General features: G+C 41.7%; 2 protein-coding genes across 6 annotated transcripts in view; one reads left to right on the top strand and one right to left on the bottom strand.

Annotated features, from left to right (window-relative positions):
* Positions 1–23,669, bottom strand: part of elp4 (elongator acetyltransferase complex subunit 4) — a 72,109-nt gene extending 48,440 nt beyond the window's left edge. The window contains exons 1-8 of the mRNA XM_054769667.1: positions 23,492–23,669; positions 22,374–22,409; positions 15,206–15,327; positions 12,054–12,188; positions 10,400–10,536; positions 8,168–8,252; positions 6,201–6,389; positions 1,853–1,961 (exon numbers count right to left, since the gene is read on the bottom strand). Of these exons, the coding sequence (XP_054625642.1) occupies positions 1,853–1,961; positions 6,201–6,389; positions 8,168–8,252; positions 10,400–10,536; positions 12,054–12,188; positions 15,206–15,327; positions 22,374–22,409; positions 23,492–23,669 (991 nt within the window). The remainder of the gene's footprint in view (positions 1–1,852; positions 1,962–6,200; positions 6,390–8,167; positions 8,253–10,399; positions 10,537–12,053; positions 12,189–15,205; positions 15,328–22,373; positions 22,410–23,491) is intronic.
* A 47-nt stretch (positions 23,670–23,716) lies between these two features.
* The window catches only part of immp1l (inner mitochondrial membrane peptidase subunit 1), a 98,105-nt gene continuing 94,298 nt past the window's right edge, over positions 23,717–27,523 (top strand). For all 5 annotated transcript variants that reach the window (XR_008569743.1, XR_008569746.1, XM_054769885.1 and 2 more), the window contains exon 1: positions 23,717–23,836. The gene's annotated coding sequence lies outside the window, so the exon portion shown is untranslated. The remainder of the gene's footprint in view (positions 23,837–27,523) is intronic.

The raw sequence follows: 27,523 nt of genomic DNA, 5'->3' as shown, positions 1-27,523 counted from the left end.
CCCGGAATTGACTGTGCTCAACTTTAAAGGTTCTACTGTTCTCTAAAATTGTCAGCATTACTATTATTAAATAAGCATGTTTTTACTTAAACATAAAAGTTCCTTAGAGAACCCACCTGCTGATTTCAAATTGCACTTTTCGTTCGGTCTGTACTCGATTCAAAACATTTACAATCATCTCTGTATGTGACGGGAGTAGAATGTGAGACGTAGGTTCTTAAATGTTAAGATTGCACTGTCGCAGGTAAAAGAAAAGTATACGCATCAAGTACAAGGCAAACTATTTGCCAACAATTCTGTTTGCCTTTGTTCAGGTTCCTATAGAACACTGATGTACCCTAGATGGAATTGTGCCTGGTATTGAGAAAAGACATAATGAAAAGGTCGATACATGAGGGAACATCCAGGTAGAGTCAGAGGAACCTCTTTTTATTTCCTTGACCGCAAAGCTGAATTATGATACAATAGGAAAAGTACTGTACAAGTGTGGTAATGTAAATGAGTATGAGAAAGAAGAAGGAGGATCGAGGGAGTAATGGAGAAAGGAACACAGACAGAGAAAGTGGGGGATGGTGAGTTCTCTCCTCTGTGCACTTGGGTGAGTTCCCTTTGCCTGATTTGCGGTGACAGGCTTCCCAGCATGCTTTGAGCAGCCCTGAACTGCTGCTGCAAACACGCACACACACGCGCACTCACTCTTGCGCTCATCTCACACTGATACCAGATGCGTCTGCACCCATGAACACACATCAAAACAATCGTATGCGTTGACGTATTTTATAATTCAGGCAGAGTTACATACATGATTAAGCAGAGGGAATTTTATCTCTAATATCTCTAAAACAAGACAGTTACTATCAGCTGCTAATTCTAATAAAAAAAGTTTAACTATACAGTGTATTTGTATAATATATCTCCGCTAAATGGTATTATGCGTCATATGCCATTTCACAGCAATGGGATGCTATAACTTTGGGAGGTGTTTGCTCAATAAAACATCCTATTGGATGAAACCAAAATCTGCTGTTGAATGTTGAACTTCTCGTCTCTTCGTCTGTCACAACCGGGGCTGTCTAACCTGGGGACAGGCAAGATGGAAGGGAGGGGGAGAAGAAGAAAAGCGCAAAGATTGAGCGGGAGAGTTCGAGAGGCATGGCTAAAAATACTCCAGCCGCTTATTCTGACCTTTATGCATGGAGAGTGTGAGTGATAGAAGAGAGGGAGGATGCGAGCAGGAGAAAGAAGAGACTGTAAAACCACAGCGCCAAAGTGATGGGGGGAACTCGGATAGCAAACTCTCTCCGTGGTCTATTACCGACATGCTCCTCTCCTACTGGAGGCAAGGAAAACTTGCCCCCATTTATTAGCAGGGCATGCTGGCGATGGAGACATTGAGTGAGGGATAGAGAGATAGAGGCAGAGAGGAAAAGAGAGTGATGGTGAGAATATCGATTCCCCAGTGTCGGCCTGCTCTGCTCCAGAGCCTCAGGGGTATGGCACCGTGGATGTTGAGGGGGGTGAGAGCAATAGAGGAGATAGCGAGAGAGGAGGCTCTGCTGGAGGGAGGGAGGGGAGGCAGGGATGGAGGGAGTGAGGGTGCGAGGAGGAGGAGGGGGTACAGCGTGGCAGCTGAATCCCCCCCGGCCTGTCTACTGAGGAGCACGTCTGATTGAGCAGCAGCACACTAACATGCACTGACAGCCTGGCCTGCAAGGGGGCTGCCCTGCCTCCATCCAAAGCCCAGCCAGAGCCTTAATGCACTGCCTGTGTGTGTGTGTGTGTGTGTGTGTGTGTGTGTGTGTGTTTTTGATGGAACGGAGACAGAGAGATAAGAGAGAGAGTGTATTCTTACCATGGTAATCTTTGTAGAGTGGGCTGGTCTCCCTCTCAGAGCCTTTGAATGATTCTAGCGCTATGGCATTGTCACATAGCCTGGTTATGCTGGCCATTAGAGATCTGTTCTGTAGGATGGAGAGAGAAAGAGAGAAACATGGGCAGATAATTAAAAACCTCCTGACGGGCCACCAGTGTTACAATTAAATTAGGTCATCATTCCTGTAGACAGGTCACTCCTGCCTGTGGCTCAGGTGAGGCTGATGTGAGGTTGAGGTGATGGGGGGGTGTGTTCATAAGAGTTATGTAGGTGAGGCCAGAGCACACAACTGGATGTACACCTTGTTTACAGTGACTAGTATAGTCAATGAGCGAAAGTCTAGAATCTTTTCTCTTTGGTATGTAGCCTCAAACTTGCTTACAGCAGGAGAGAATAGAGCAGCAAAAATCATTAGTAGCTTGATGAGGAGAGCGCCCCCTACTGGTTAAGTTAGAATACTTCAAGACAGAGCGAGAGAGGGAGTAACAATTGGTTGAATACAGTAGGTGGGGAAAAAAGTGAACAGGAACTCCACAAACGGGTGGAGGCAGAGAATAACAGAAGTGGAGGGGGAGAGAGAGTGAGGGACACTGGGATGGAGGGAGAGAGGGAGTCCTGCATTATTAATCTCTTTGCCTCCTGAATCATTCAAATCCTTCTCTCTGTGTGTTGGCTGCCACAGCCTAATGCAGTTTTCATGCCTTCATGTCTTTTCCCCACTCTTTCTTCAACCTTTTCATTTTTGTCCTACTTTTAAAGAAAGCACATCCAACCAGTCAAGGGGACTAGCACTTATGGGGTATCTGAGGTCACTCGCACACATGCAATTAAAGCCTATGTAAGTTTGGCTATGACAAATTATTCAAACACTAACTGTGGTCAATAGTGGCAAACTAAAACTTTGCCCGTGCAGGGCTCTTAAGGCTGTAATTATTCCTCTTCGCCTACTAGAGGACATAGATGAAACTCCTTGGCAGAGACTCACAAATCTGAAAGAAATCCAAAGAGTGCACATTGCTGGCGGGGCAGGATAAGGTCAGAGAGAAATGCTTGCTCTTCACAATGCTTTCATTTTAGCTGTTGGTAATAAGCAATTTTTTTTACAAGCATGGAGTTGTTTGGTTCTTCAGCTTCTGTTACAATCAACAGAAATATAAACGTGACACTTTTGTTTTTGCTTCCATTTTCTCATGAGCTATACTCAAAGATCTCAAACTTTTTCTGCGTACACAAAGGGCCTATATCTCTCAAATATTGTTCACAAATCTGTATAAATCTGTGTCAGTGAGCAGTCATCATCCATGATTCAGAATTTATCCACCTCCCAGGTGTGGCAGATCAAGATGCTGATGAGACAGCACGATTATTGCACAGATGTGCCTTAGTTTGGCCACAATAAAAGGCCACTCCAAAATGTGCAGTTTAACTGTATTGTGGAAGGTCCGGCTGGGGTGGAGGATGTCCGAAAACCAGCATCAGTATCTGGTGTGAACATTATTTGCGTCAAATACCATAAACACTGATCGTGACCATCCCAAACATGGCCGCTATCTTCAAAATGCCATCAATAAAATTCACATACGTTTGTTGTCCATAACATAACACACATGCATGCTCATAACATATCAATGTAAGGAATGTTTCTGTACCAAAATGCCCACTCCTAACAACATTCCATTCACAATTTTCGGCATGTTCTAAAAAAAAAAGTAACATGACGCCTGATAATGCAAGGCCCCATGTTGCAAGGATCTGTACACAATTCTGAAAGCTGAAAACATCCCAGTACTTGCATGGCCACCAGTACTTGCAACACCCAACATGTGCTTGAGATGCTCTGGATTGGAGGTATTTGAAGCAAATGGTGGTCACACCAAATACTGACTGTTTTTCTGACCCCTCTGGACCAACCCCAATATAGTTAAATTGCACATTTTGGAGTGGCCTTTTATTGTGGCCAACCTAATGCACACCTGGTACAATAATCATCCTGTCTCATCAGCATCTTGATATGACACACCTGTGAGGTGGATAGATTATGAATCATGAATGATGAATGCTCACTAACACACATTTGGACAGATTTGTGAACAATATTTGAGATAGGCCTTTTGTGTACATAGAAACATTTTTAGATCTTTGAGGTCAGCACATAAAAATGGGAGCATAAAAGTGTTGTGTTTATATTTTTGTTGAGTATAGGTTCAATGTCATATTTGCATGTTTTTTCTCTTACAATCAACCCAAATGTAATATCTATAATATTTACATTGCAGAGTGAGGTAGTGGTGTCTTTCTGTCTTGGGGAAACATGGAACTATGCATACAACAAATACATTAAATGAGAATGGGCCACACTTGGGTGTGGGGTGAATAAACTAGGACATGTATTCTGTTGTCCTCAAAAATGCAATTTCAAATGGGAATACAGACATGGTTACTCAGTTGGTTTTTTTGGGTTTGTTACTCAAAAGTAAGGCTTGATTTGGAGTTGCATGAGAGGACAAGAATGCATTTAACACATCGACACATTGTTCTCATCGCAATTCCTTTTTCCCATGGCATTCATCTCATGAAAAGTAACTAAAAAAAAGTTATTGTCAAATCATCTGAATACTGCACTTAAACTTAGAAAAGGTCTTAATAGTTTGTTTGGCTAAAACTAACAATACAGCCTGAAATACTGTGTCCCTATTGTTTTGTCACTCTATTTAATATTGAATACAATTACAATTACAATATTTTATAACATTGCGAATGAAAGCTTCCCAAAAAAACACATGACACTTCTGTCAAACATTTGCATTCTGCAATAATTTATCTATGGTTACCTCATAAATTGGCAAGTGACCATGCATGGGTCAGAAAACCACTTGAGTCTGACAAGCAGGTGAGGTGTGTGTGGACAAATTTAAGGGGAAATGTGTTTTTTTAAAGGATGGGTGTGGTTGCAAGCGATAGTAGAAAGGAGGAGTATACCGGGCTAGGACAAGCCTAATTAATGTTTCAGATGGACTGAGGCACAGGGCTGCTGGGAGGAGGCTTTCAGTGTGTGGCTCAGCTTTCCAAACTGCTCAATAATGAATAGTGGAACCATCGTGGTCTTGGCCAGTTAGCCCGCTGCTATCACTCTAGACAGTCTTCCAAAGTCCATACTTGGCTGACTCAGCTAATTTTAAAAGCAATGCATGTTTCATTTACGAAAACACCACAGGCTCTTGTGCAACATCCACTTTAGCTGAACTACTGTATAATCTATTGATTACAAGACAATTTCCTCTTAGGTTCTTCTTCAGCCAACACCTGATCCAAACCTAAATCTCCCTCCTCCTCTTCTCTCCCCAGGGTGGATGAGGAGGAGGACACAGATTAAGGGGTTTGGGGGCCAGGCCGGATGGTGGACAAGGGGACCGCTCCCACCACAGCTGACATCTGCTAGTTAGCCAGTCTACCTTTTTTTGATGAAGCCAAGGCCGTAGAGCACTGAGTACAGAGGGCAGGCTTGGAGCCAGTGCATGTTGTGATGACACAGCTGTTCTCAAAAGTTAAGCATCTCCTTTCCTCTTTCTTGTGATTACAAATAATGCAGTTTTTGTGCTTTACTTGATGGAAGAGTGTAAGAAGGGTGTAAGAGTGCAAGAATGGTCTAGAAGAAATGGCAGCGAGTCTCAAACGGCTCTTCTGGTGATTGTGCCTCTTTGGTCTACTGTCCGGGGGAGGGCTGTGCTTTGCCATATGCCTCAGCAGATGACTCCACCTTCACACTGAGAGGCCAGACTGGACACAGACTTACGTACGCAAAGTCACATACACACATCGTTTTCTGAAAACACACATGCACACCCGGAGACACACACAACTACCCGCAGGGATATTTAAGAGAATAAAACGTATGCACACACTCGTTGTATAGAGCTTGATGTAATTAAAAGCCAAAAAAGCAAACATTGACGTAGAGAGTTCTGCATGAAGCGCGCACTGAACGTGTTTGCTGAGGGATGATGTGTAGCAGAAGAGTCATGCCAGGTCAACACTGAGCCACCAAGTTGAGCAGAGGCCTTTTTACATATAAGAATTCCAACTTTGTGTCTCTATTATCAGCAAGAGCAGGCAAATGTGCATCGGTCCACACACACACACGATGAATGGTCCATAATGGCTATATTCAGGTACCAATTATCATTCTAGGGAAAAAAAACAAATGAACAACTCAAAATTAAGCATGTTTATCTTTTGTAGAGGCAGATTGTTGTTGTGTAGTCTTGTGTAGCATGTACATCAAGGGCGGTTGGTGTATTTGCGTAACTTTGGTGACCTAAAGTTTTACCTGGATGAGATGTGAAGGCACAGTAACTACTGCAACTGCCAGCGATGACCTCAGCAAAGCCCGCAGTCCATAGAGAAAGGTAGTGAGGGCGTGGCTGTGTGTCGGGTTGTCGAGGCAACACAGGTCATCACCCCACAGAGCTGAACCGAGTGAGTGAAGCCCGATACGTAGGATGTTGCGTGACTTTGTCTGATCAGAAGATGAAAAAAATGAAAGATAAGAATGCAAATGCTTACTGCATAGCGATCCACATAATTTGTGTAATTTACAGATTAAATTATGAATGACACATGGTAGAACGTAGACCTCTCTCTCAGACAAACTATTTTACACATTTACACAAACAAATTAATTACAAGATTAAAAAAAATCCCCAAATTGGAAAAAAATATCTAAACCAATTTTGAATGGCCTCTTTTTCCGCTCCATTACTTCACCTAGTAGAGGAAGTCTGTTCCTTTCAAATAAGGTAAGAAAATACACAGTTTTAATTCCAAGCTTATACAGCATACAGTATGCAAAGAGTAACAGATTGTCGTTTTTAATTATAGGTGCTGCTGTTTTGGATTGTATTCCCAAACTCCATATGAGACTGGACAGTCGGCTCAGCAGCACAGACGATCGCAATACAGTGCCCAAACGTGAGTGGACATAACTGCCCAATCACAGAGGCCATCTGACACACGCACAATGGACCTGTCAGACAGGCTTCCAATATGGCCGCCACCCAGAAACCCCAGCACATTCTTGGCACCAAAGCCAGGCTCGGCAGCCAAAGGGGGCCTGGGTAAGGCTGGAGTGACTTCCCTTGAATTACCCCACCCCAAAACAAGGGATCAACGGTATCCCACTCGTACGAGGACAGAGGAAAAATAGTGGAATATATATCACTGAAAGTGAGAGAATGGAGCAGCTTGTCCAAAACTGTGAGAGGGTTTTAACCTTTAGTACAATTGCCTTTTATTTGGGGTTTCTTCTGGGTGTCTCCTGATTATTGAGGTGAGCGCCAAGGGTGATTTACAAAGCTCAGACTTAAATCTGCTTCACTTTTTTACTCGAGCTCGTTTCCTTGCCCACTTTGACCCTCCTCCTCCATTATCCAACTATAACCCTCCCAAAATCACCTCCGCCCCACACCACACCACTTCCTCTCCAAACAGCATGACCTAAGATTCGTTAGGATTACTATCACAGGAATCTAAGAAAAATAAACCTTATTGTTTCAAAGTTTTCTGTCACAGCTGTTTCATAGTTTCTCTATAAAGGGACACTGGAAAACTATTTACAACACCTTAGCATATGCTCTCTTTTTGTGTGTGCGCTTGTCATAATTAGATATGCCCTCTATTGTTACCAGGCAAACTCGGGGCATCAATTCAGACCCTAATGTGATGACTGTAGCACAGCAGGAGGTAACTTTGGTAACATGACCGTTGCTGTGGCAACATCAGGAGGAGAGCCCCAACTTAACTCCTATGTTTAGCCTATAGAAACATTGGGGAACAGTGCCAATAGAGTCCAACCAAAGACAAGAGGCCAACCATATAGGTGAAAATAAGCCTCGGACCAAAAACTAATTACCAGCCAGACTCATAGTCCTGCTGCCACCCCTGTCCCACTTGCCCCCCCAAACTGTGTAGGATACAAAATGAACTTTTAGTAAACCGAATCTAAGTCCAGTCTTGAGAGGAGATGAGACATCTACTCAAGGTGAAACACAGAAGAGGTTATTACTATATATTATGATTATTGATATATTATTGACATTCTATGGATATTGTCAAACTATATACTATGGTTGTTGAGCTACAACATTTCTTGTTGAAGTGTTATGTTTTCAATATAACAATAAAAATAATGCAAATATACAGATCTTTTGTTGGTGGATTAGGAAAATTAATTTTAATTACTCTAATTTGGCATCAAATTTCACTGTCCATTGTCACACCTTTCATTCTGGCTCTTACCATGGGTGCTGTTACTTGGAAGCCCTCCCTGCGTATGACCTCCTCAATGGACTTCAGCAAAGCCAAGTAGGACTCAAGCATGAGACTGGACGGAAGACATTGTAGACAAGAAAGCAGACATAATGAAAGAGATGAACCAGAGAGAGACAGTGAAAAGTGTTACTTTGAATGTGGGAGCTTTTGTTAATTGACACCATCTTGATAAAACTGGGCCAAGTCGATCGGCACAGTGGCTTAATCCACTATGATTGCAGCATGCTCCTGACTGTGCTTTTCTGGAGCCACTGAAGCAGACAGACGATCCATATCAAGAGATCCAATTAATTTATTTGCTTGATTAAATTACAACATGACTGGTTCTCTGTCAGCTCCCCCGAGGTTCTGATCGTGCCTAGACACAGAGATAAAACAGACGGATGAGACCTGCATATGCTGATATCTAAAACTAACAGGGGACAGCATTTTGGTGTTTAATCAGGAGTAACATCTGCACTACTGACAAAGCGCATGCACTACTATGGGAACAACGGCTGAGCTCATTTTGTGCCTATTGGACGGCCAATGGGAATGTTAACCCTGTTGTTTTACACAGGAGCCTCCTTAAGAATGCCCTGCCATTTTAATGACCACTCTGCTCAGTGGAGTCACAGTGGGCTGCAGTGACACTTATCAATTTGACCCGCAGGCTGACACACATAGATGGGTCGCACACCAATACACCCGCATTAGGAACACTAATACACACTTGTGTCGATTACACTTGTGCCAAGTATATCCATGTACTCTATGTCATTTATTCAGTGCAACAATGGTGCCTCCTGACCCCGCTGGGGCAAATGATAGAGTTGGTTTTGGTGAAAGAGGGACACCTACCCTCACAGTCTTCTGTCCCATTCCCTTGCTCTGAGGTAGGGGGTTAGAGGGACGGCTTGACAAGCCCTTGAGTGAAAGGTTGCCTCTGCTTGGCAGCCATTGTGTAGGATGTCATTGTATGTCAGCTGCCCCTACTGAGCACCCCTCATTCAGGTACCAATAAGGTCTAGGTGCTTAGCTACAGGGGCTAGGCGTCGGCTAATTAGGATCATACGAGGGGAAGCTTCTTTATCTCAATGTTCCTCTTTCATTGAGGGGAATGAAGTGGGGGTGGGAGAAGGGGGATGCTTAGTCTTAAACAACAGGATCTGTATCACCTAGAGAGCAATTTGTGCCAATTATGCCTTCAAGTGAAACGGAGCAATTTAACAGCTAGGGTAGCGACATGGGGCTGTGGACACGTGCAAGGGGGAGAAGCCTGCTTTGAGTCTGTTATGGGTGTGTGTGTGTGTGTGTGTGTGTGTAATGTTTTGAGTGTTTGTGTGGGTTTATGCATGTGTGTCAGCGATGGGGCAGCACTGTGGGCACAATGGTGCTGTGCAGGTGTAGCTTCCTGCTGTTTAAATGTCTTGAAGATCAAATCCACTGAGATGGTACATTTACATGTAACTAAGACTTTGCAGTTATGATGCCTATGTAGTGCACTTCAGCAACCCCAAAGTGCATGGATCAACTGGGTGTCCAAAGCATTTAATGTATTTGCACTGGTGCTCTGTTTAACAGCGTGTTTGCTAAAATAAAGAGGGTTTCTATAAAGCCCTCCCGCCCCCCAATCCTCTGTGCTCCAGATTGCTGTATTTACTCAGAGACTGAGTGTGCCTCTTCGTGTGCCCTTGTGTGCTCAGCAGCACTCTCTGAGTAAAGAGTCTGCATGACCTCTGAACCCTAAGTACACTCAACACGGGCGACATCAAACAGTTGCTGAGCAAACACAACCCTTATTTAAATACAGAACTTTTCCAAGAGGCTGAGCTTTTTAGGCCAATGACAAAGCTACTTAAGACAGATTTTTATTCATTTGTATCAGATACAAAAAGGCAATAATACTGAGTGAATTACTATGCACAATTGTTTTTGCTATGAAAACCAAGCATCCCAATCAAAAACTTCAAGTTATGTTCCTGTAAATCTAACCTATTTTTTCTTCTTGGCCTCCAAGTGGAAGTCCTTATTAATTTAGTCTGACATACTTGGTTTGGCCATATTCCTTCCACAAACAACGCCATGCTTGCTTCCTAATGCTCTGTGGCGACGTCCTAGTGGGGTAAATACATTTTGTCGACAGTATTGTGCTAGTGTTCTCAGGAGGGTGTCTCATTGGTTTGTAAGTGTTCTGTGGAGGATGTCGTGTCGTTTTACCTGTGTGTGGCTGTTGACTGGCTGGGATGTTCTGCAAGGTAGAAGTGGTGGCACTTGGCTGCCTGGCGGATTTCTGGCTCCATTGTCTTGGAAACATCATAGTAGTGGCCGAACCGAGATGAGGACGCAAGGGCACTCTGAAGAGGAAGATGCATTTAATGCATTTGAACGCTAAAGATTTGAAAGAGATTTAAAACGCATTTGATAGTACAAAAAGTAGAAATCCATAGTGGCAGATGACCAATATTTATCCAAGCTGATAGCTTCTGGAGTTTCAAATGCATTCTAATACATTTCATAGTGGGATACAGTACTAACAGCAAAAACGCCCATTCATCATTACTAATCCAAACATTTAGCATGCTTTCATTTTTTTGCAACAGGTATTTAACCCATATAAAATGAGAAGGGGAATCAAGGAGAAATAATCTTATTTGTTTTTGTAATATGTTCAGTGAAGGTGCTACACAACATTATGGTAATGCAATTGCATTGTTTATGGGTCACTCCTTGACACTCCCGCAGCAGAGAAGTTAAACAACCACTACAAACACACTCTTAATCATTTCTTCACATAAATGTCCACTTCTGGCTGTGAAAGAAAACATGTCAGGGACGCAGGGGAAGGCGGATGTTTTCCTGCAGCTGAAAGAGAGAGTTTGAGCTCCTCTCTCTGAGTGAAACCAGGGATTCCATTGTCAGAGGCACCCTTAATCTACTCCTAATCTGGATTAGGGCCCCCGGTGTGTCCTTCTCCTAGCGGGACGAGGGGGTCAGCAGGGCAGGGGGGGTCAGGGGCTCATCTTCTTTTTGTGAGCTGGGCAACCCGCTTAGCGTTCCAACCCCACCCTGACGGCCTCACCTTTGATCTGATGTCTTCATCGGGAGAGAGACACAGTTGGCAATGCCGGGAGAGGTGTGTGTAAGGGGAAAGTAAGCGTTGACTCTGGGGGTGAATTTGGGATGCAAATCCTCTACTGGGGCTTACCAGCGGTTTGTAAAGACGATTTTACAGAGGAAGGGGGAGAGGTGAAGAAAGGACACAGATATAAAGAAGTTTCCAGGGGAAGAGAAAGAGGGAGAGGATCCCCAGGGACACACTGTGTGCTGTTAATCCACATAGCGATATGGATTATAGACCAAAAGGGGGAAGAGTGCAGAGAATAAGAAGGGGAGGGTCACTCGACTCAAAGCGGAAGAAAGAGTGTAGGGCTGCCGACCCTAGCAGGGGGAAAGGCAGGGATTTGGGAGAAGACAGAGGCGCAGGTCTGGGTCGTAGGGTTGAGCGAGCAGACATGTCAATGCACTGGCTGCAAAGTACCCTTGTTTCCCAGGCTAAGCAGGGGTGCAGGCGTGTGTATATGAGGGTTGGGCACCAAAGAAAAGCCTACCTATTGCCAGCTAAGTGTGAGTAATCTGGTCCAGCTCTGAAAAGAGAGGCTGAGGCCTCATTCACTCTACAAAGAAGTTTAGAAGGCTGATGGATTTAGTGGTGGAGACAATTGCAAAACCACTACGACCAGAGAGCCAATGCTGTGCTTTCTCACAACATTAGCTTAAAGCTTAACATTTTTTTTGACTGAATGATAACCTTGAACAATAAAATAAAGTTTGCAGCTGCAAAAAATAGACAAAGAAAAGCACACCTGATTACCTGCACTTTTGGAAGGTTCTGATAACGCCAGGCAATCTTCATGGCATCGAAACTATCCTGAGGGTCACGTGACAGACTTGGTTGGTCTGCTGGTTTATGAATGGCAACGTCATCCAAGACAGGATCAGGAAGTTCCTGCACACAGTGATGTAGTGTATACAATGACTTTTACCCCTGTTCCACTGTGCCCTGTTCAGAGCTTTTTTGGAGTTGGTTCCCAGAGTTTGCTTTTCCATTGTCATGGTTCCACTATTGGTTCAACCTGAAACTGTCTTTTTTGGTTCAACTCTGGCTCCAAAAGCTTGCTAGGCCGACTCAGAGAACCGTTTGCATAATGAGGTGGGCGGGGTTACCTAAAAAAGAGATGGCTGCTGCATGTTTTGTTTGGTCTTTCGAACAAGTAACAAACTTAAGAAATTAAAGATGGACTACAGAGACCAAAAAGCCCTAGGCAGGAGTCGGACTGGTGTTGGAGGAGAGTCATGCCTTATTTTGAGGCGCTCAAAAGGTTTGGGCCACAGAGAGCGGCGTGCTAGCTTGCTGGTGGGTTAAATACCGAAATGCTGTACTTCTCTGAACTCCACCGAAACCCAGGTGGCCATTACAAAAGAAGACCCAGGCACAAGACAGACCTGCCTGGACTCCCGTAAATTGTTCACAGCACAGTTTTGGGTGTAAATACTAGCCTGCTGTTTACGTTAGCATGCTAGCTTGCTATTGTGGAATGAATGAAAGCCTCGCCACCCTCCCGTTCTCATTTGTCCGTATGGCAGCAAACTAGTTCATTGTAAACCGATAGTCATGTAAGAAGTAACATTTATTGTGCAACTGTGTTCTGGTTTGACATGTTTTTATCTTTCTGTCAGAAAACAATGGTGATGAGATGGATCATCCTCCCCTCGCCACAAGCTCTCCACAAACACGAAGCCTGCAACGTGCAATCTTTAAGTTGGAAATGTTTTTCATTTGCACTTTAATTTTTACATTTGTACACTTTTATATTTATATTTTTCCCTGTAAATAATGTTTAGTGTCAAGGACTATAGTGGGTTGTGTGTTTTCATTAAAAAATGGTCAACACTTGATGTGATGTAATGACACGGCTCCCCAGGACAATGGAAAATGAAACTGGTGTCGGAGTCAGTTCGCAGGCAACACGGTTCCACCCTGGCCTCGAACTTAATCCAATACCAACACCAAAGTTCGCTACAGTGGAAAAGGGGAATGAGAAACACCTTATATCATTAAAAAAAACATTTTTCAATATTTCCTAATTGGCAAAAACAAATATATGTGATTTCAACAAATTTTGCAATGTGGGTGATGCTGTAATGTCAAACCAAGTTTCACGCCAATCTGTGCTAGAATCTTCCATTTGACAGCAATTTTAATTTACCATTTTTTTTAAATGGTCAGAGGCTTACATTTCACAGATCAAATCTCACTAGAGAAGGTGATAATGTTCTGGTCTTACAGTATAGAGCAGGGGTCACCAACCCATCGATCGCGGTCTACTAGTCAATCTTTGGGACTTTGCCGGTCGATCGCGAGAATATCAGAAAAAAATGTATTATTACATCAGTGCCCTCCTCTCCCATGGAGTGACAAACAGGCGTGCATTTTGACCACTGAACACGCCTGTCCGCCTTGCCGCTCTCCAGGCACGCAACCCGCAAGCTCCAGCTTGGAGCCCAGTCCCCCAGTCCCCAAAACCTGACCGGAGGTACCATGAGCACACACACGTACACCGGCTCGCACTCACAGGCTGAGCGACAAGGAGAGAGAAAGTGTCAGTGTGCAGAGATGTGCTGCTCACGCAGAAGTAATTATTGCACGTTGTGGCTCAAAATCAGCCTTTGCTACCTCAAAATTAAGGCACAAATATAACTCGATAGATATGCACCTCCAAAAAGGCTGCTCATTAGGACTGACTGACTGACTGTAACGCAGCCCCTCTCCCCTCAACCAGCATGGATTTGCTCGCCCACAACACTGAGCCAACAAGTTAAATAGATTTGTAGTTTGCTCATAGAGCCGACGCCACAAGCCCGACTCCGACAAAGATCCACAAACGTAGGGATGCCCAAATTGCAGCCCAGGGAGCATCTGCACAAAATGCCTAATTTGTCATTGCAACACTGCAGAAACAAAATAAAATTTAAAACACAGCAAAAATTGTAAAACTACAGCAAAAGGCACAATGACAAAAAAACTGAAATGTTCACACCAACATTATTCGTTAAAAACAATAGATATACAGTACAATATATCTGGAGCAATTAATGCCTTATCTTCATTCCTGTGAGATTTGTTACTTGACAAATCAGTTTTGTCAAACACAGACTAAAAGTGGCTGAAACTCTGACCTTTGAGGTTTAATGTGAGTAATGTGCAAATTATTCCCAGTACCCGTAAATCAATACGCTATACCACAACTGTTTATGTTTTTTGTATCTGTAAAAAGACAATGCATTAACATCCACCTTTAGCATTTGAGGATTTGAGAAGTGAAAACACTAAATAATGTGATATATCCCCAGTGGGAGTCCCCCTGTCTTAATAAACCTTTGATATGTAAAGAGAGGGTGAGGCTGTGACCCCTCCCACTATCAATCAGTGGGAGAGAGGCCTACCTCCCGTATTTTGGGGGGCAGTAAACTTCTGGGGCTACAGTTCTCTTCACACAGCCATTTCCCGGCAAACGTTTCAACAATGCTGCAACCGTGCCACCCGCAACCCTTCAGCTACCCCCGCTTGACCTGGACACATTTTGAGGACTGTGCGGCATTACTGTACATCTAAAATGTACGGTGACAGCTGATGGATTGCCTTTATAAACAAACAATGTTGGACACGTTACGCGTTTTCTATTTTCAAAGTTTCGTTATTACTGTTATATATTATATACTGCATAATATATATTTAATATATAATATATTTAATATATTATATTATTGTTATATAAGTTATATTACAAAACTTGTACATTGAATGCAATAAATCCCGGGTTTACAAATATGTAGCACTACTACTACTTCACATCAAATGAAGCAACACAGTAATTTTAGACATTTTGAGGCCAAGATTTCTGTTGTTCTACATCTTTCCGGCCAAAATGGCAACAGAAACAGACACCAACTCCTCTCATATACCTGGAAGATGTCATTCGGGTGGTCTTGAGCCGCTGCTAGGAAGAGTTCATGTCGACACACCACCCCTTCTGCCAGGAAATATTTTAGGATCATACGGGAGTAGCTATCGTAACGGTCCTCCTCTGGTGAAAAGAAAAAAGGGTTGGCAACAATTCAGCTTGTTTAGTTTATTTCTCACAAAAACAAACATCAGATCCAGTTACAGTAACACATAAAAATCCAGGTACACTCAAAAGAAACAGTTGTGAGGTAAATATACAGTATATATATAAAACTATCAAAATATTCCTGTATATCACCTTCATATCCTATAACTTTAACAAGGAATCTATCCTAGTTTATACAGGTCTAGTCTCACCAGTCTTTCAGACACCTTTAAACCAGGCTCACATCACGGTGGCTGACTATAATTGGTGTAAGGATTTGGCTTCCTGAAGATGCGCTCGATCTGGCACAATGACATACTGTAGGTGTTACTGCGTGATCTGATGATCAATGTTTACGTCTTCATTTCTGCTTCTGCTCTCCTGTCAAGGTCTCAGCAGTATTTTTGTCCACAGGCAAACAGGGGGGAGACACCTGTCGTAAAGATTCACCTGACCCTCTCCCACTGAAACTAAAGGTACCCTTGCTGCCAAGTTAACAGCATGTGGGAGGCAGAAGAACCAGGGTGCCAAAAAATCGAACTCATGAGTCTGATGGTAACGTTGTCAGTCATTTTTTAGCTGATATGCAGGGGCTGCACCTTCTGGAGGACCCAGCATATGTGGTTTACGGAGGTGACATCGTAGGAGGCACTTCTGAAAGCATCACTCCCCATGGGAATGTCAAGCCAAGGTTTCCTGGTTGCAACACGTTTTCATCTTTACCCTTACATCATAATGCTAGTAGTTACATGTTAGTACTGAAATGTAAGGTTTTAAAGTCTTACATAACATATTTGGGGTTAGATGTTCTGAAGGGCAAAAAAAAACACCTACAGTATAAATTTATGTGATTTATTTTTTTTAGGACTGAGCAGTGGCTGACAGAAAATATTGGCATATGGGAGGCTGTGAAGGATAGTCGGGATGGACTCTGGAAAAAAAAGACATGAAAAGAGGGCAACATTTGTGGGCAGCATCTGAAGCAGGGATTCTCAAACTGAGGCCCAGAGACCGCCAGGGTTCTGTGAGCTATAGGTTGGGGGTCTGTGGGACTTTTTTGCAATAAATTTATTAAGTTATGACGTATTGTTAAGAGGTGCATCATGAATAAGAACCTCAAAGCAAACATTCTGAAACAAAAACTCTTTTAGGTTAGTGAAATTAAAATGTACCTGTGATACAACAGGTAAATTGCTCATACTAAGTGTGCAACTCCTGCTGCTGATCTAAAGATAGACTAAAAGATTTAGTTTGGTGCGACATTTGTGGGGCGGGCACGTGGCAGGGTATGGTGAGTTTTCGCAGCTCGCAATATGATCGTCGGTCGGGCGGCGGCTAATTAGCCTAAACAAAAGACACGCGCCCATGATAGCCCCAACTGTGGTTGGATTCGTCGGACTGAATGGCTGGCCGTCGGTGGTGGTGGAGGAAATCGGGTTTGCCGACAGTCTGGGGTCCTGCTGGAGTGCCATCAAGCTGCTCTAGCATCCAAAGTCCCCTTAAAGAAGGTGTCTGATCCTCTTAGTTTCACCAGTAATTTTGAAAAAGTAAGTCAAATATGTTTTTGTCTAAATTCATGGTCCCCCTTTCATATAATATAGCCCAGGAGTCACCTATGTGGTGCCCGCGGGCACCAGCGACCCCTCCATGATGACACGAGGCACCTGTAATTCTGAAATACAAAATGTGAGCTGTGGATACCAGCATTTTGTTAATGTTCTGGTAAAAACAAACATATTCATTTTGTTTGGGTTGAAATAAAATATGAAAATATTTTTTTTTTACATTTTTTTTAATTTAAAAATTTACACTTAATCTAAGCGAATCTAGCGATATCGGCAGCATAAAAACCTGATCGCATCATCCCTAATTAGAACAAATATTTTAAAGTTTATCCAGTTTCTATAAAATAGGTCTGAAATATTTAGGTTGAAATGTTTACTAAAAAAATCCTATGGCATCTAGTACGAATATTATTTTATTTTAGTTTTTTAATTGGCATAACGATTCTAAGGAGGTCCTTGGAAAAATGCCTCTCCTGTAAGGGGTCAAAAAGTTTGGCAACTCCTGACCTAAAGGACAGCATTCCAATGCGTTTTTGACATTGTTAGCCTTCAAATTCAGCCTCAGAAGAATGTAGCCTCAAGATTTCTTCGCAATATCTCATTTGGCTTCAGTTGGTCTACCAAATGAGTCCCAAAGGTACAGTACCCTTGCCCATTAAACACAAAGTGGCCACCAGGCCTTTCCACACTTTTAACCGCCCCCCTGAGCAGGGCACATAACTCCACTCAGCATGCCGCTACTGCTTCCTGTCACAATCACCATTTTGTAAAGATTTCATAGGGCTCTCCAAACAATGACAACCAGTGGGCAGGGGACAAAGGCTGCAATGACAGTTTAAGGTAAACAGGGATACTGTTGACAGCTTGGGAATGGCATCCTGACGCATCATCTTCAGGCATCCGGGGAATTCCAACTCCCACGTTCTCGGTCTATGTCCTCACCTACGGACTAAGGATGGCCCAGGAAATTCCATGGCTCTTCAATTTGTTGTCGGTGGGGCTCCCTGTTCTCTTATTGATGGGTTTCTAGGTCAGCAGGCCTTTGTGGCTTTCAGCAGGCCCCACAAAGACTCCCAGATGGGCCCTCTCAAGATGGGGCCTATTGTGGCTGTGTTTCTATGGGAGCCTTACAAATGGAACCTCCAGGAGTCATTAGGCTGTTGAGGCGGGGGGTAAAAAGGTGGGGGCTAGCAGTGGTGGCAGGGTATCAGAGCAACAGGGGGCGGAGGGGACAGTCATATCTTCAAGGTAGAGCAGTCACTCTCGACAGTCATAAGATGATTTTGACTTCTATTTTTTTGCTTATGGTGACAAAAGGTTTGGTAATGGCAGAGAATGCTGCCTCCAGCTTATTTTTTTTCCAACCAAACGGGAGTGTAAGGGTCCTGAATCATATTAGCTAAAGTGGGAGACAAAATATCTAGGTCACTGTGTTTCCTTCTCACCCCATATGAAGTGTTACAATACTGTTCGCACAGTACAGCATTATATATGCGCTGACTTGTGTGTTCAGGCTATATGGCTAGAAAACCAATGCTCATGTAAAATAGAACTCAAGTTTGAAATAAACACACATTATAGGGAAGTGCTAATTGGCAACATTATCCATTATGTATTTCCAATGATGCATTTCTGTATTGTTATGGAGAATATTATCATTTTTAATGTGGTTTGTCATTGTGAGCTTTAAACCAGACAGTGTTTTGCACGGCTCACATTCTTATTGTTATTTTTCTGAAAGTTTTTCTATATTATTTATTTACTTTATGCTGTCCTTCATGATTGTCACGTTTGTCACATTTTAGTGCCTTACTATGTCCAACAAACAGCTTATATTTTTACAAGATTGAGGGAAATAACTTGGAAATGCCATCACAATGTGTTTATTTTCAAAAGATTTCAGTTAACAATTGTTAAGAAAAAAAATATCATAACCTCAATCAGGTACACAGGCAAAAAGTCAAGCTTTGGTACTAAGTCCTTTTTACTGATGGCAGTCTGCATTAATTTCTACTGTGTACAAAAATTTATTAGGGCTACAAAACAAAACAAAAACAAAAAGTAATAGAGTTAGAATATTACAGTTGTAATTTTACGATAAACGATGTTGTTATTAAAAAATAAAGAAGATGGTCATTCCACAAGAATAAAGTCAAAATATTACAATCATAAATGCAAACGTGCGTTCAACTAAGGACTGTTGAGTAAAATGTCTTACATTAATAACGCAATTGGAATTACATCTGTGACTATCCATCCATCCATTTTCTATGCTGCTTATCCTCATTAGGATCGCGGGGTATGCTGGAGCCTATCCCAGCTGACTTTGGGCGAGAGGCGGTGTACACCCTGGACTGGTCGCCAGCCAATCGCAGCTGTTCAGTGTCTTGTCACCAAAAACAAAAAGGTCAATAGTTATTTATCAGTATTACAAACGTTTGTATCTGTTCTGGGTACTGACAGAAATGGTGGCTTTTGAAGAGTTTGTTCAATAATCATATTTAATATTTAATGATATTACCTTGATAATATATGGCAGGTCTGTACATCTGACATTTGGGAGGGAACTATCACATTGTACTTAAATGTATGATTTTATTGTTCTTAAAAAACACATCTCTACTACCTCAAATTTACATTTGCAACTTTAAATTTTTCTTGCAATTGTGCTATTTTCTTTTCAGTGTTGCCTTAGTACTACTTAATTCCATGTCAAATGTTGACAGTGACAGTGCAATCAAACAGCAGCCTGTGGAAAATGTATTTCGACATTTTTGTTTAAAAAAAGGGACAACTATCACAGAAAATGTTTTTCTTCAACAAATTAGCAATTATCTCATCTTTGAGTCTTCAATTATGAGTCTTTGGAGGAGGTAGTCTAGTAATGTGCAACACTTGATGCAGTGTTCTCTTAGTGGGACAAACCCCACTAAGAACCCCCCCCCCCCCCCCCCCCCCCCCCCCCCCCCCCATGTACCTAATGCTTCAGTGTTTCAAAGCTATGAGAAAGGTTTAACATATACAGAAGCAACGTCTCAACAAAAGCACACACAGTGGACTGAAGAGCTTTGTTCCTTGTCTTACAAAAGCATAAGAGATGCGAGATCCTCGGACAGCAGCCATACTGCATAGCCCCCCACGACCCACCACCCCAGTTGACAAATCGGGAAGGACAGCTCAAGACACTTCAAAGGCAGACAGAGCGCCCTGATAATTTTATGTCTGAGTCGCACAAACGGGCCATCACAGCTCAAGGGGCAGACTGCAGGAGACGACTGCATGAAACAAACATAAACAAAACACACACTTCAAACTCCCTCTGACCCACCCACACAATACACTAAACAAAACACATGCACAGACAGCGAATCGTGCACACAGCCACACATCGCTCTTTTAGAGACAAACACCAGAGCGCGTGCACGCACACACACATTTCACCTTTTCTGTGTCTCTCATTACCAGATGAAACCAACCGTGCGTTGATTCACAAAATGGAAGGGAAGAACGCATTAGTGTGTAATCATCGACTCCTGCATCGATTGGGGGGATGAATTAAAGGGCAAAGCAATATCATCAGTTTGGTATAGGTCTTAGATACGCACAAATTGCGGCTTCAAGGGAAAACAAGAACACGGTAACCTTAAAGTCCACCAGCACATGCAGCCTCGTCTGTGATGAATGTTAATAATAATAATGATACACTGGAAGACATTTTAGTCCCACAAAAACACACTTGGTTCTAAAAAGCTCATGCAACATCTGGCGAGGAACATATTAATTAAGGATCATGGTGGAGGTGTAAACACCTGGAATTTGAGCTGAAGCGCTTTGGGTCATTTGCGTGTTAGGTTAGGTTAATTCCTGATTTTAAAGACACCGTAAACACAAAATATGTATGTATAAAAAATGTGACATTGTAAAAATCTAACATCTACCATAATAACAAACACTGTCCAGCCAATGATAAGACCCTGTTGGTACGTATTCACTTACGCAGCCAATCAATCCATTAACAGTGCGTTACGTAGTACAGTGGGCCGCGGCCCGGTACTGGGACGTGGGTCATTCGGTACCGGGCCGCACAGAAAAAAAAAATAATCTCCATGATGTTTTATTTTAAAAAAGTGGCCGGATTCTCTCTGTTACATCCGTCTCACTTGACGCATGTCCATTGTGCGTGTGCTAACTTTCTCTCGCCGCACAGATGGACTACTACTGTATTTTTCGCATTTTTCTTTCACCTCATATTTGGTCTCAAATGCTGATACTATGTGGGAATGCATGAAGGTAAGCAGCACTTCCCATGCGAGCTCCCTACACCATGACACAGCAGTCCGGGCACAGTGAGAGGGAACTACCACTGTAGCTATGGAGCCGAATACCCAATGTCCAACGGTTCAAAGCCGTGGCAGATGGCTCTCTTGACAAGACTCAAGTATCTACTGTCGCTGTGAGTTGAATTGTCACCGGAGTATGTTGAGTCTCAAATTCCACTTGATTTACTTAGCTGGAGAAATTGCTAGAGCAGTGGTTCCCAAACTATTCACAGTTGCGTACCCCTTCAGACATCCGGCTGGAAGTCATGTACCCAATACATCTGCACACTTAAAACATAAACAACACAATGACACATATTTGATATCCATCCATCCATTTTCTATGCTTTCTATGCCTAGGGTCGCGGGGGTATACTGGAGCCTATCCCAGCTGACTTCAGGCAAGAGGTGGGGTACACCCTGGACTGGTCGCCAGCTAATCGCAGGGCACATAGTAGTGAACATAGTGTGAACAGCCATTCACACTCACATACCTATGGACAATTTAGAGTCGCCAAATAACACAACATGCATATTTTTAGAATGTGGGAGGAAATCGGAGTACTCATATATTTGATATATTATTAAATGAATTATATAACAGCCGTACGGTGGTCTAGTGGTTAGCATGTTGGCCAATACAGGAACAGGGGTTCGATTCTCCCCTGGGCATTTCTGTGTGTTTGCACGTTCTCCCCGTGTGTACGTGGGTTTTCTCCGGGCACTCCGGCTTCCTCCCACATTTCCAAAAACATGCAAGTGAGGTTAATTGGCGACTCTAAATTGTCTATAGGTATGAATGTGAGTGTGAATGGTTGTTTGTCTATATGTGCCCTGTGATTGGCTGGCGACCAATCCAGGGTGTACCCCGCCTGTCGCCCGAAGTCAGCTGGGATAGGCTCCAGCATGCCCCCGCGACCCTAATGAGGATGAAGCGGTATAGAAAATGGATGGAATTATATAACATTATATTAAAAAATCATTTGTCTTATTCAACTGCTACTAATTTAAAACAGAGGGGATTTTAGAGGGTAAGAATTCCCATGGCAGGTTTGTCTTCTGTTTGGTGGATTTATTTTTAATAAGTGGTGACACATACAATACCACAAGGTCATGAGAACATGAAAAAACCTCTCACCTATGAGAAGCACCGTTCCAACTGCAAGACCACCACCTGTTTAAAAAACACAAGTTTAGTGTGACCCTTTAATTATAATGAGTTGATTTTCCTTGCAGTTTCCAATGTGGTCTCTATGACAAATAAGTGAAGAACTGAATTTATCTATTCTATAATAGTAAACATATCCATCTTTCCAACATAAATAAGTGACCAAAATATTCAGTTCTTTATATACAAAACTCAAGGACAAAACTGTCTAATATGAACTGACACATGACGTGTATTGCAATGAAATGTAACATCTAAATTCTCCAAAATTCTCCATCAAAATATTTCATACATATACCTGTATACTGTATATATATAATATTGGATATCAAAATAAAAGAGGCTGACATTTACATGTAGGGAAATGCTATTTTGCTGTGTTAATCTCTCTGAAACAATATAAAGTAAAACAATATAAAGTACAAGTGAAAGATTATACACTAGCACATCTGAAATTACAATAGTATGCAAAAAGTATTTCATTTCAGGAGGTCAGTTAAGACAAAGACCAATTAAATGCTCAGAAAGTTTTGCAGTTCATTTTTTTGATTAGTGTGAACCACTAATATAATATTGATGTTTTTTACAATTTTTTAAATTTTACTGCTGAATATTGAATTTGATGTTTTCATTAGCTATAATTATAATTATATAAATACTATAATAATCAAATGTATTAAGAAATGAAACACATTACTGAAATATTTCTGTCTTTGTAGTGAATCTATGAAATAGAACAGTTTCACTTTATGAAATGAGCTACTGAAATAACCTTTTATTATTGTGGGTATCGTTTGGTATGGAAACCAAAGGCAGTAACCATTCAATTAACTATTTATGTTCAAATTATGCAAAATGTCCCACAAAAGACACCCAAGAAATGAAATGCTGTCATAAAGTGTGTCTTTTTCACGGTCCTGTTGAAAAATACTGACCAAAACCTACAACAGCTAACATGACAGACATGACCTTTGTTTAAAGTGAATTACATTAACTTTTGTTAAGTAAGGCTTCAGTTTCAGTTCCACCTAAAACCCATGTATGCTATACAGCTAGTGCTAACTCAAATGACATCTCAACATACTGACCGAGTAAATAGTCGAGCGACGTGACACCAGTGGATACGAGGAGCTGTCCGTTTTGCACGGAGGGTCTTGTACCGGGTATGCTTAATAACTTGTTGCGTGTTTTCTTCTGAAAACTCGTAGTAAATAACTGTCTACGCTCGGCTGAGGGTTCACACGCATTATTGACGGAGGCTGCCATAATGCTTTGAAGCGTGATGACTGACTTCCGTGTTTTGGTGCACGTACGCCAATCACAGAAGACTTTGGTAAGACGAGACCAATGAAAGAAGCTGTTGTTTTGAGGTTGTAGTGTAAGTGCCACAATGACCAGAGCACTGCCGGAGCATTGATTCACTGTTAAATGGGGTAAGTAAGATACAGTATGTTAACAGCTAACATTATACAGTGTTTTTTCATTTATATATTTTTTTTACAATTTAGGCAACAGCAATTAAACTCTTCATGAATTGTCGAACGGTTATGTTGAAGTATAACCTTGTCGGCTCATTGAATGTGATCTGACAGTTGCTACGCTCGACAGAATATTGATAAATTGAATTACTATAACTGACAGGTTGAGTAAATGGTTAACTAACATGTTTTATTAATATATGTAAGGAATGTACAAACATGTCGTGACTCCAAATGTGGGACAGGATATAACATATGGTTTGCGTTCAAATTGTAATTGAATGCCCTACAGTTCCCTGAAGGTGTTCCACATATTTTGGTTACCTCAGTTGAGGGAACCCCTCACTATCAAATACTATTTATTTCTATGCCACTGCAAACTACAACCACACTAATGAGCATACCTTTATTGCTCAAGGTTAGATTTAACAAAGGTCTGCATCATATACTATTTATTATTTTTGCTCTGCAGGAAGCAAGTGAGCTGTATGCAGGATGTAAGCAACAGTGAGGGGTAACAGTAGGGTTGTCCAAAGTGTGGGCTGGAGGCTATTTTAACCCGTAGGTTGTTCTTTATTGGCCCACCGCACATTGTAGAAAAAAAAAAATAAACCAGAAAGCGGAGCAAAAATGGGAAAAAATTGAGCAAAAAGGCAAAATGTAAAGCGAATAAGCCGAAATGTTGATATTAATAACTAATAATAAAACAAAGCTTTGTCTTTAAAAATACACTCCCCTCCAAAAGTTTGAGAACACCTTCAAGTTTTTTTTAGCCTTTCAACAATACATAAAAATATCATCCATATGGAAAAGATAGAAGTTTGTTTCTCTTTTTGAAAGTTGTACAGTATGTAATGCATCAGACAGTGAAACCAGGTATAAGATCCTTAGTAAATTAGTAAATCATATAAAACTTATATGATGCACAATTTATGAAACACAAACTGAAGGTGACTGAAACTTTACATTTTTTATACGGTTTTTCTATTTCTTTTCCATATGGGCAAAGCGTCCCCCCGCATCCTTTGATTTTCAGTATGCGGCCCTCGGTGGAAATAGTGTGGACACTCCTGGTGTACAGTGTAGTGCTGATGCAAAAAACGACTTGCTGAATGATCATCTTTTTGTCTGATCCGATTAATATAAAACATATCCATGGAAAAACAGAAGTTTTAGCCTTCAGTCCTGTCAATAATATGAAATAAATAAATAGTGCAAAGCGCCTCCAAATAATGACACATTTCTTCCAAAGTGTCAAAAATGTGTCCAAGCCAAGATAAGTAAATAGCACTATTTGTCACAAGGGTGCAATGAAAATGCTGTGTTAGCTTGGAAAAGTTAACACTCCCTGAATATGATACCAATAGCGTGCAAACGTAGAGTGTTTTCAACACGCCAAGTAGGTAACAAAGATGTGATATTTCAAAGTAACAAGTTAGAAGCCAAAAGGATACGCAGCAGCACTTGGAAAAAGGGTACCATACTCACCTCTGTTGGCCAGGCTGGTGAAGATATGTCGTGATATGTTGGACCTCAGAGCTGCTTTGCATGGTCTACAAAAGGCACGGCTCTTTGTAGACCGATTGTAGACCGATTGTTTCTCTCGCCATACCCGCCGCATGTCTCTACTATTGATTAATCTAAGGATTTATGGCTGATTCTTATCGATACAGGAGGCTTCTACTGGCGCAGCCGAATCTCTTGCTTTTGCTTGCTCGGTTTATCGTTCACAACCCTAATGAATACATTCTTGTATGTGTCCTTCATTGTTTCGCTGAGCTGTGTTTCCAAGGCGGTGTTAATTTAATAATTAATTCCATGTAAACAACGCAATCGCGACCCTGTTAAGTTGGGTCTTATAGTCCACAGTTGACATGATTGGTCCATATATGCTACCTGATTGACATTTTTTTAACTAAAAAAAGAGCCAACGGCTAGCATATGTTTCTATCAGTGGTTTAAAATAACAGATTTTTTTTTAAAGTGTGTATTTTTCACAATTACAAATAAAATTGAATAGAATTTTTTGTTCGGCCCAAATAGGATGACTGACGTTCATGACTGTCACTCATGGCTGTCTCGTGCACAAGCACATGCCCGTAAAGCATGCACATACACAAAAACATTCCCAGAAAAGCACTAACTTAAATGGTTTACTGCTGTTGTACTTGTCCTTTGCTTTAGATATAGAAAATTCAAGAAGGATGTTCTGACATCGACACCGTCGCAGTGCCAGCGCTTAAGCAAAGGCTCCTGCGTGTGTGTGTGTTACGTGGAGTGTAGCTTACATGCTCGGAGCAGGAAGAGGCCGGGTTTTAATGCTTGCAGCACGTTCTAAAGTTAGGCAGCTGTGTTACAGTTGCAAACCGTCAGTTGTTGTGTACAAGTGCAAAGAGTTTGCAGTTCCCATGTGCAAAGAAGAAAGAGTGTAACGATACATTTACAGTCGGCCCTCTCCACTCGAATTGGCGGTTCGAATTCCGCAGCTTCACTCTATCATGGTTTTTCATAAATATATAAATTAATAAATCATGCTGTTTCGTGGTTGAAATCAGCCTAATATTAGTCAAAACATATGCATATTTAAGCTAATGTTGCCTATTATTTGTGTAAATTGAGCTTTTCCAAGCATAAAAATGGCTAGCTAAGGCATTCAAAAGAAAGACATTCAAAGTCGTTGACCTGGTATTCTACACTACACGAGATGTCGGTAATGTTACTGTGATGTTCGGTGAGAACCACAATGACCAGATTTGATCACCGGGACAACAGGCTTTTATTGCAGGTTAGAATTATCTCACAACAAGCACACTAATCCCTAATAAAAAAATACTTAATAAAAACATGGGCCGGTGTTGCAGTTGAATGAAACTCACTCTGAACCCCTGAGGTCACTTCCTGTCCGCCACTTACTCTGCTACCCTGGGGAACACATTTATACTAACACACACAAGCACGAGTCTTATTTATGCTTATTTACTCTTTTTATGTCTACTATAATGCAACGTACTGTAATATGAGTGTAAAGGTCACCATAGGTGTGTTAGTTCATGTCTAGAGGGCTCTAATCATGTTTAAAACCACATTTAGAAGGTCTTAAACAGGTTTTCTATGCTCTACCTATGCAAATATTAAATTTATAAATAAGCAATAGTACTTTGTGGAAATTCACTTACCACAGTCTGGTCTGGAACCAATTAACTGTGAAAGGCGGGATTACTGTATTGGTAATTGCATTTTTTGTTATGGAACCTTCGATTCAGTACAGAGGCATACCGATTTCTCACTGGGTACACATTAAAAGTGAGTGACAGGAAGTGTTTCTCGATTTCAGGTGTTTACTTGATAAACAAATACATTGCAGCCCAACCTTTGGTTAGCAGGAGTCATGGCTATTGATAGTGCCAAACAGACGCCAGACATTGGAGACCCTCTTTCGTTGTGAAAGTCTCCTGTTACCCCCACTTAGAAGTAAACAGACAAAAAAGTAGACAAGAAGAAAGCAGTGTGCTGACATTTTTTAGCTTCACTTTAATTAAATTTTTGAAAAATAGTCAAACCGCACATCGGCTTGGTGCAGTATTGTAATATTAAAAATAAGGAGCTCTTCAAGATCCACTTTAAGTGATAAACATTGCCGCA

This window comes from Dunckerocampus dactyliophorus, chromosome 3 (assembly GCF_027744805.1).
Source record: "Dunckerocampus dactyliophorus isolate RoL2022-P2 chromosome 3, RoL_Ddac_1.1, whole genome shotgun sequence".
Taxonomy (NCBI): domain Eukaryota; kingdom Metazoa; phylum Chordata; class Actinopteri; order Syngnathiformes; family Syngnathidae; genus Dunckerocampus; species Dunckerocampus dactyliophorus.
Note: the sequence above shows the minus strand (reverse complement) of the source record. Positions and strands in the feature narration are given on the sequence as shown.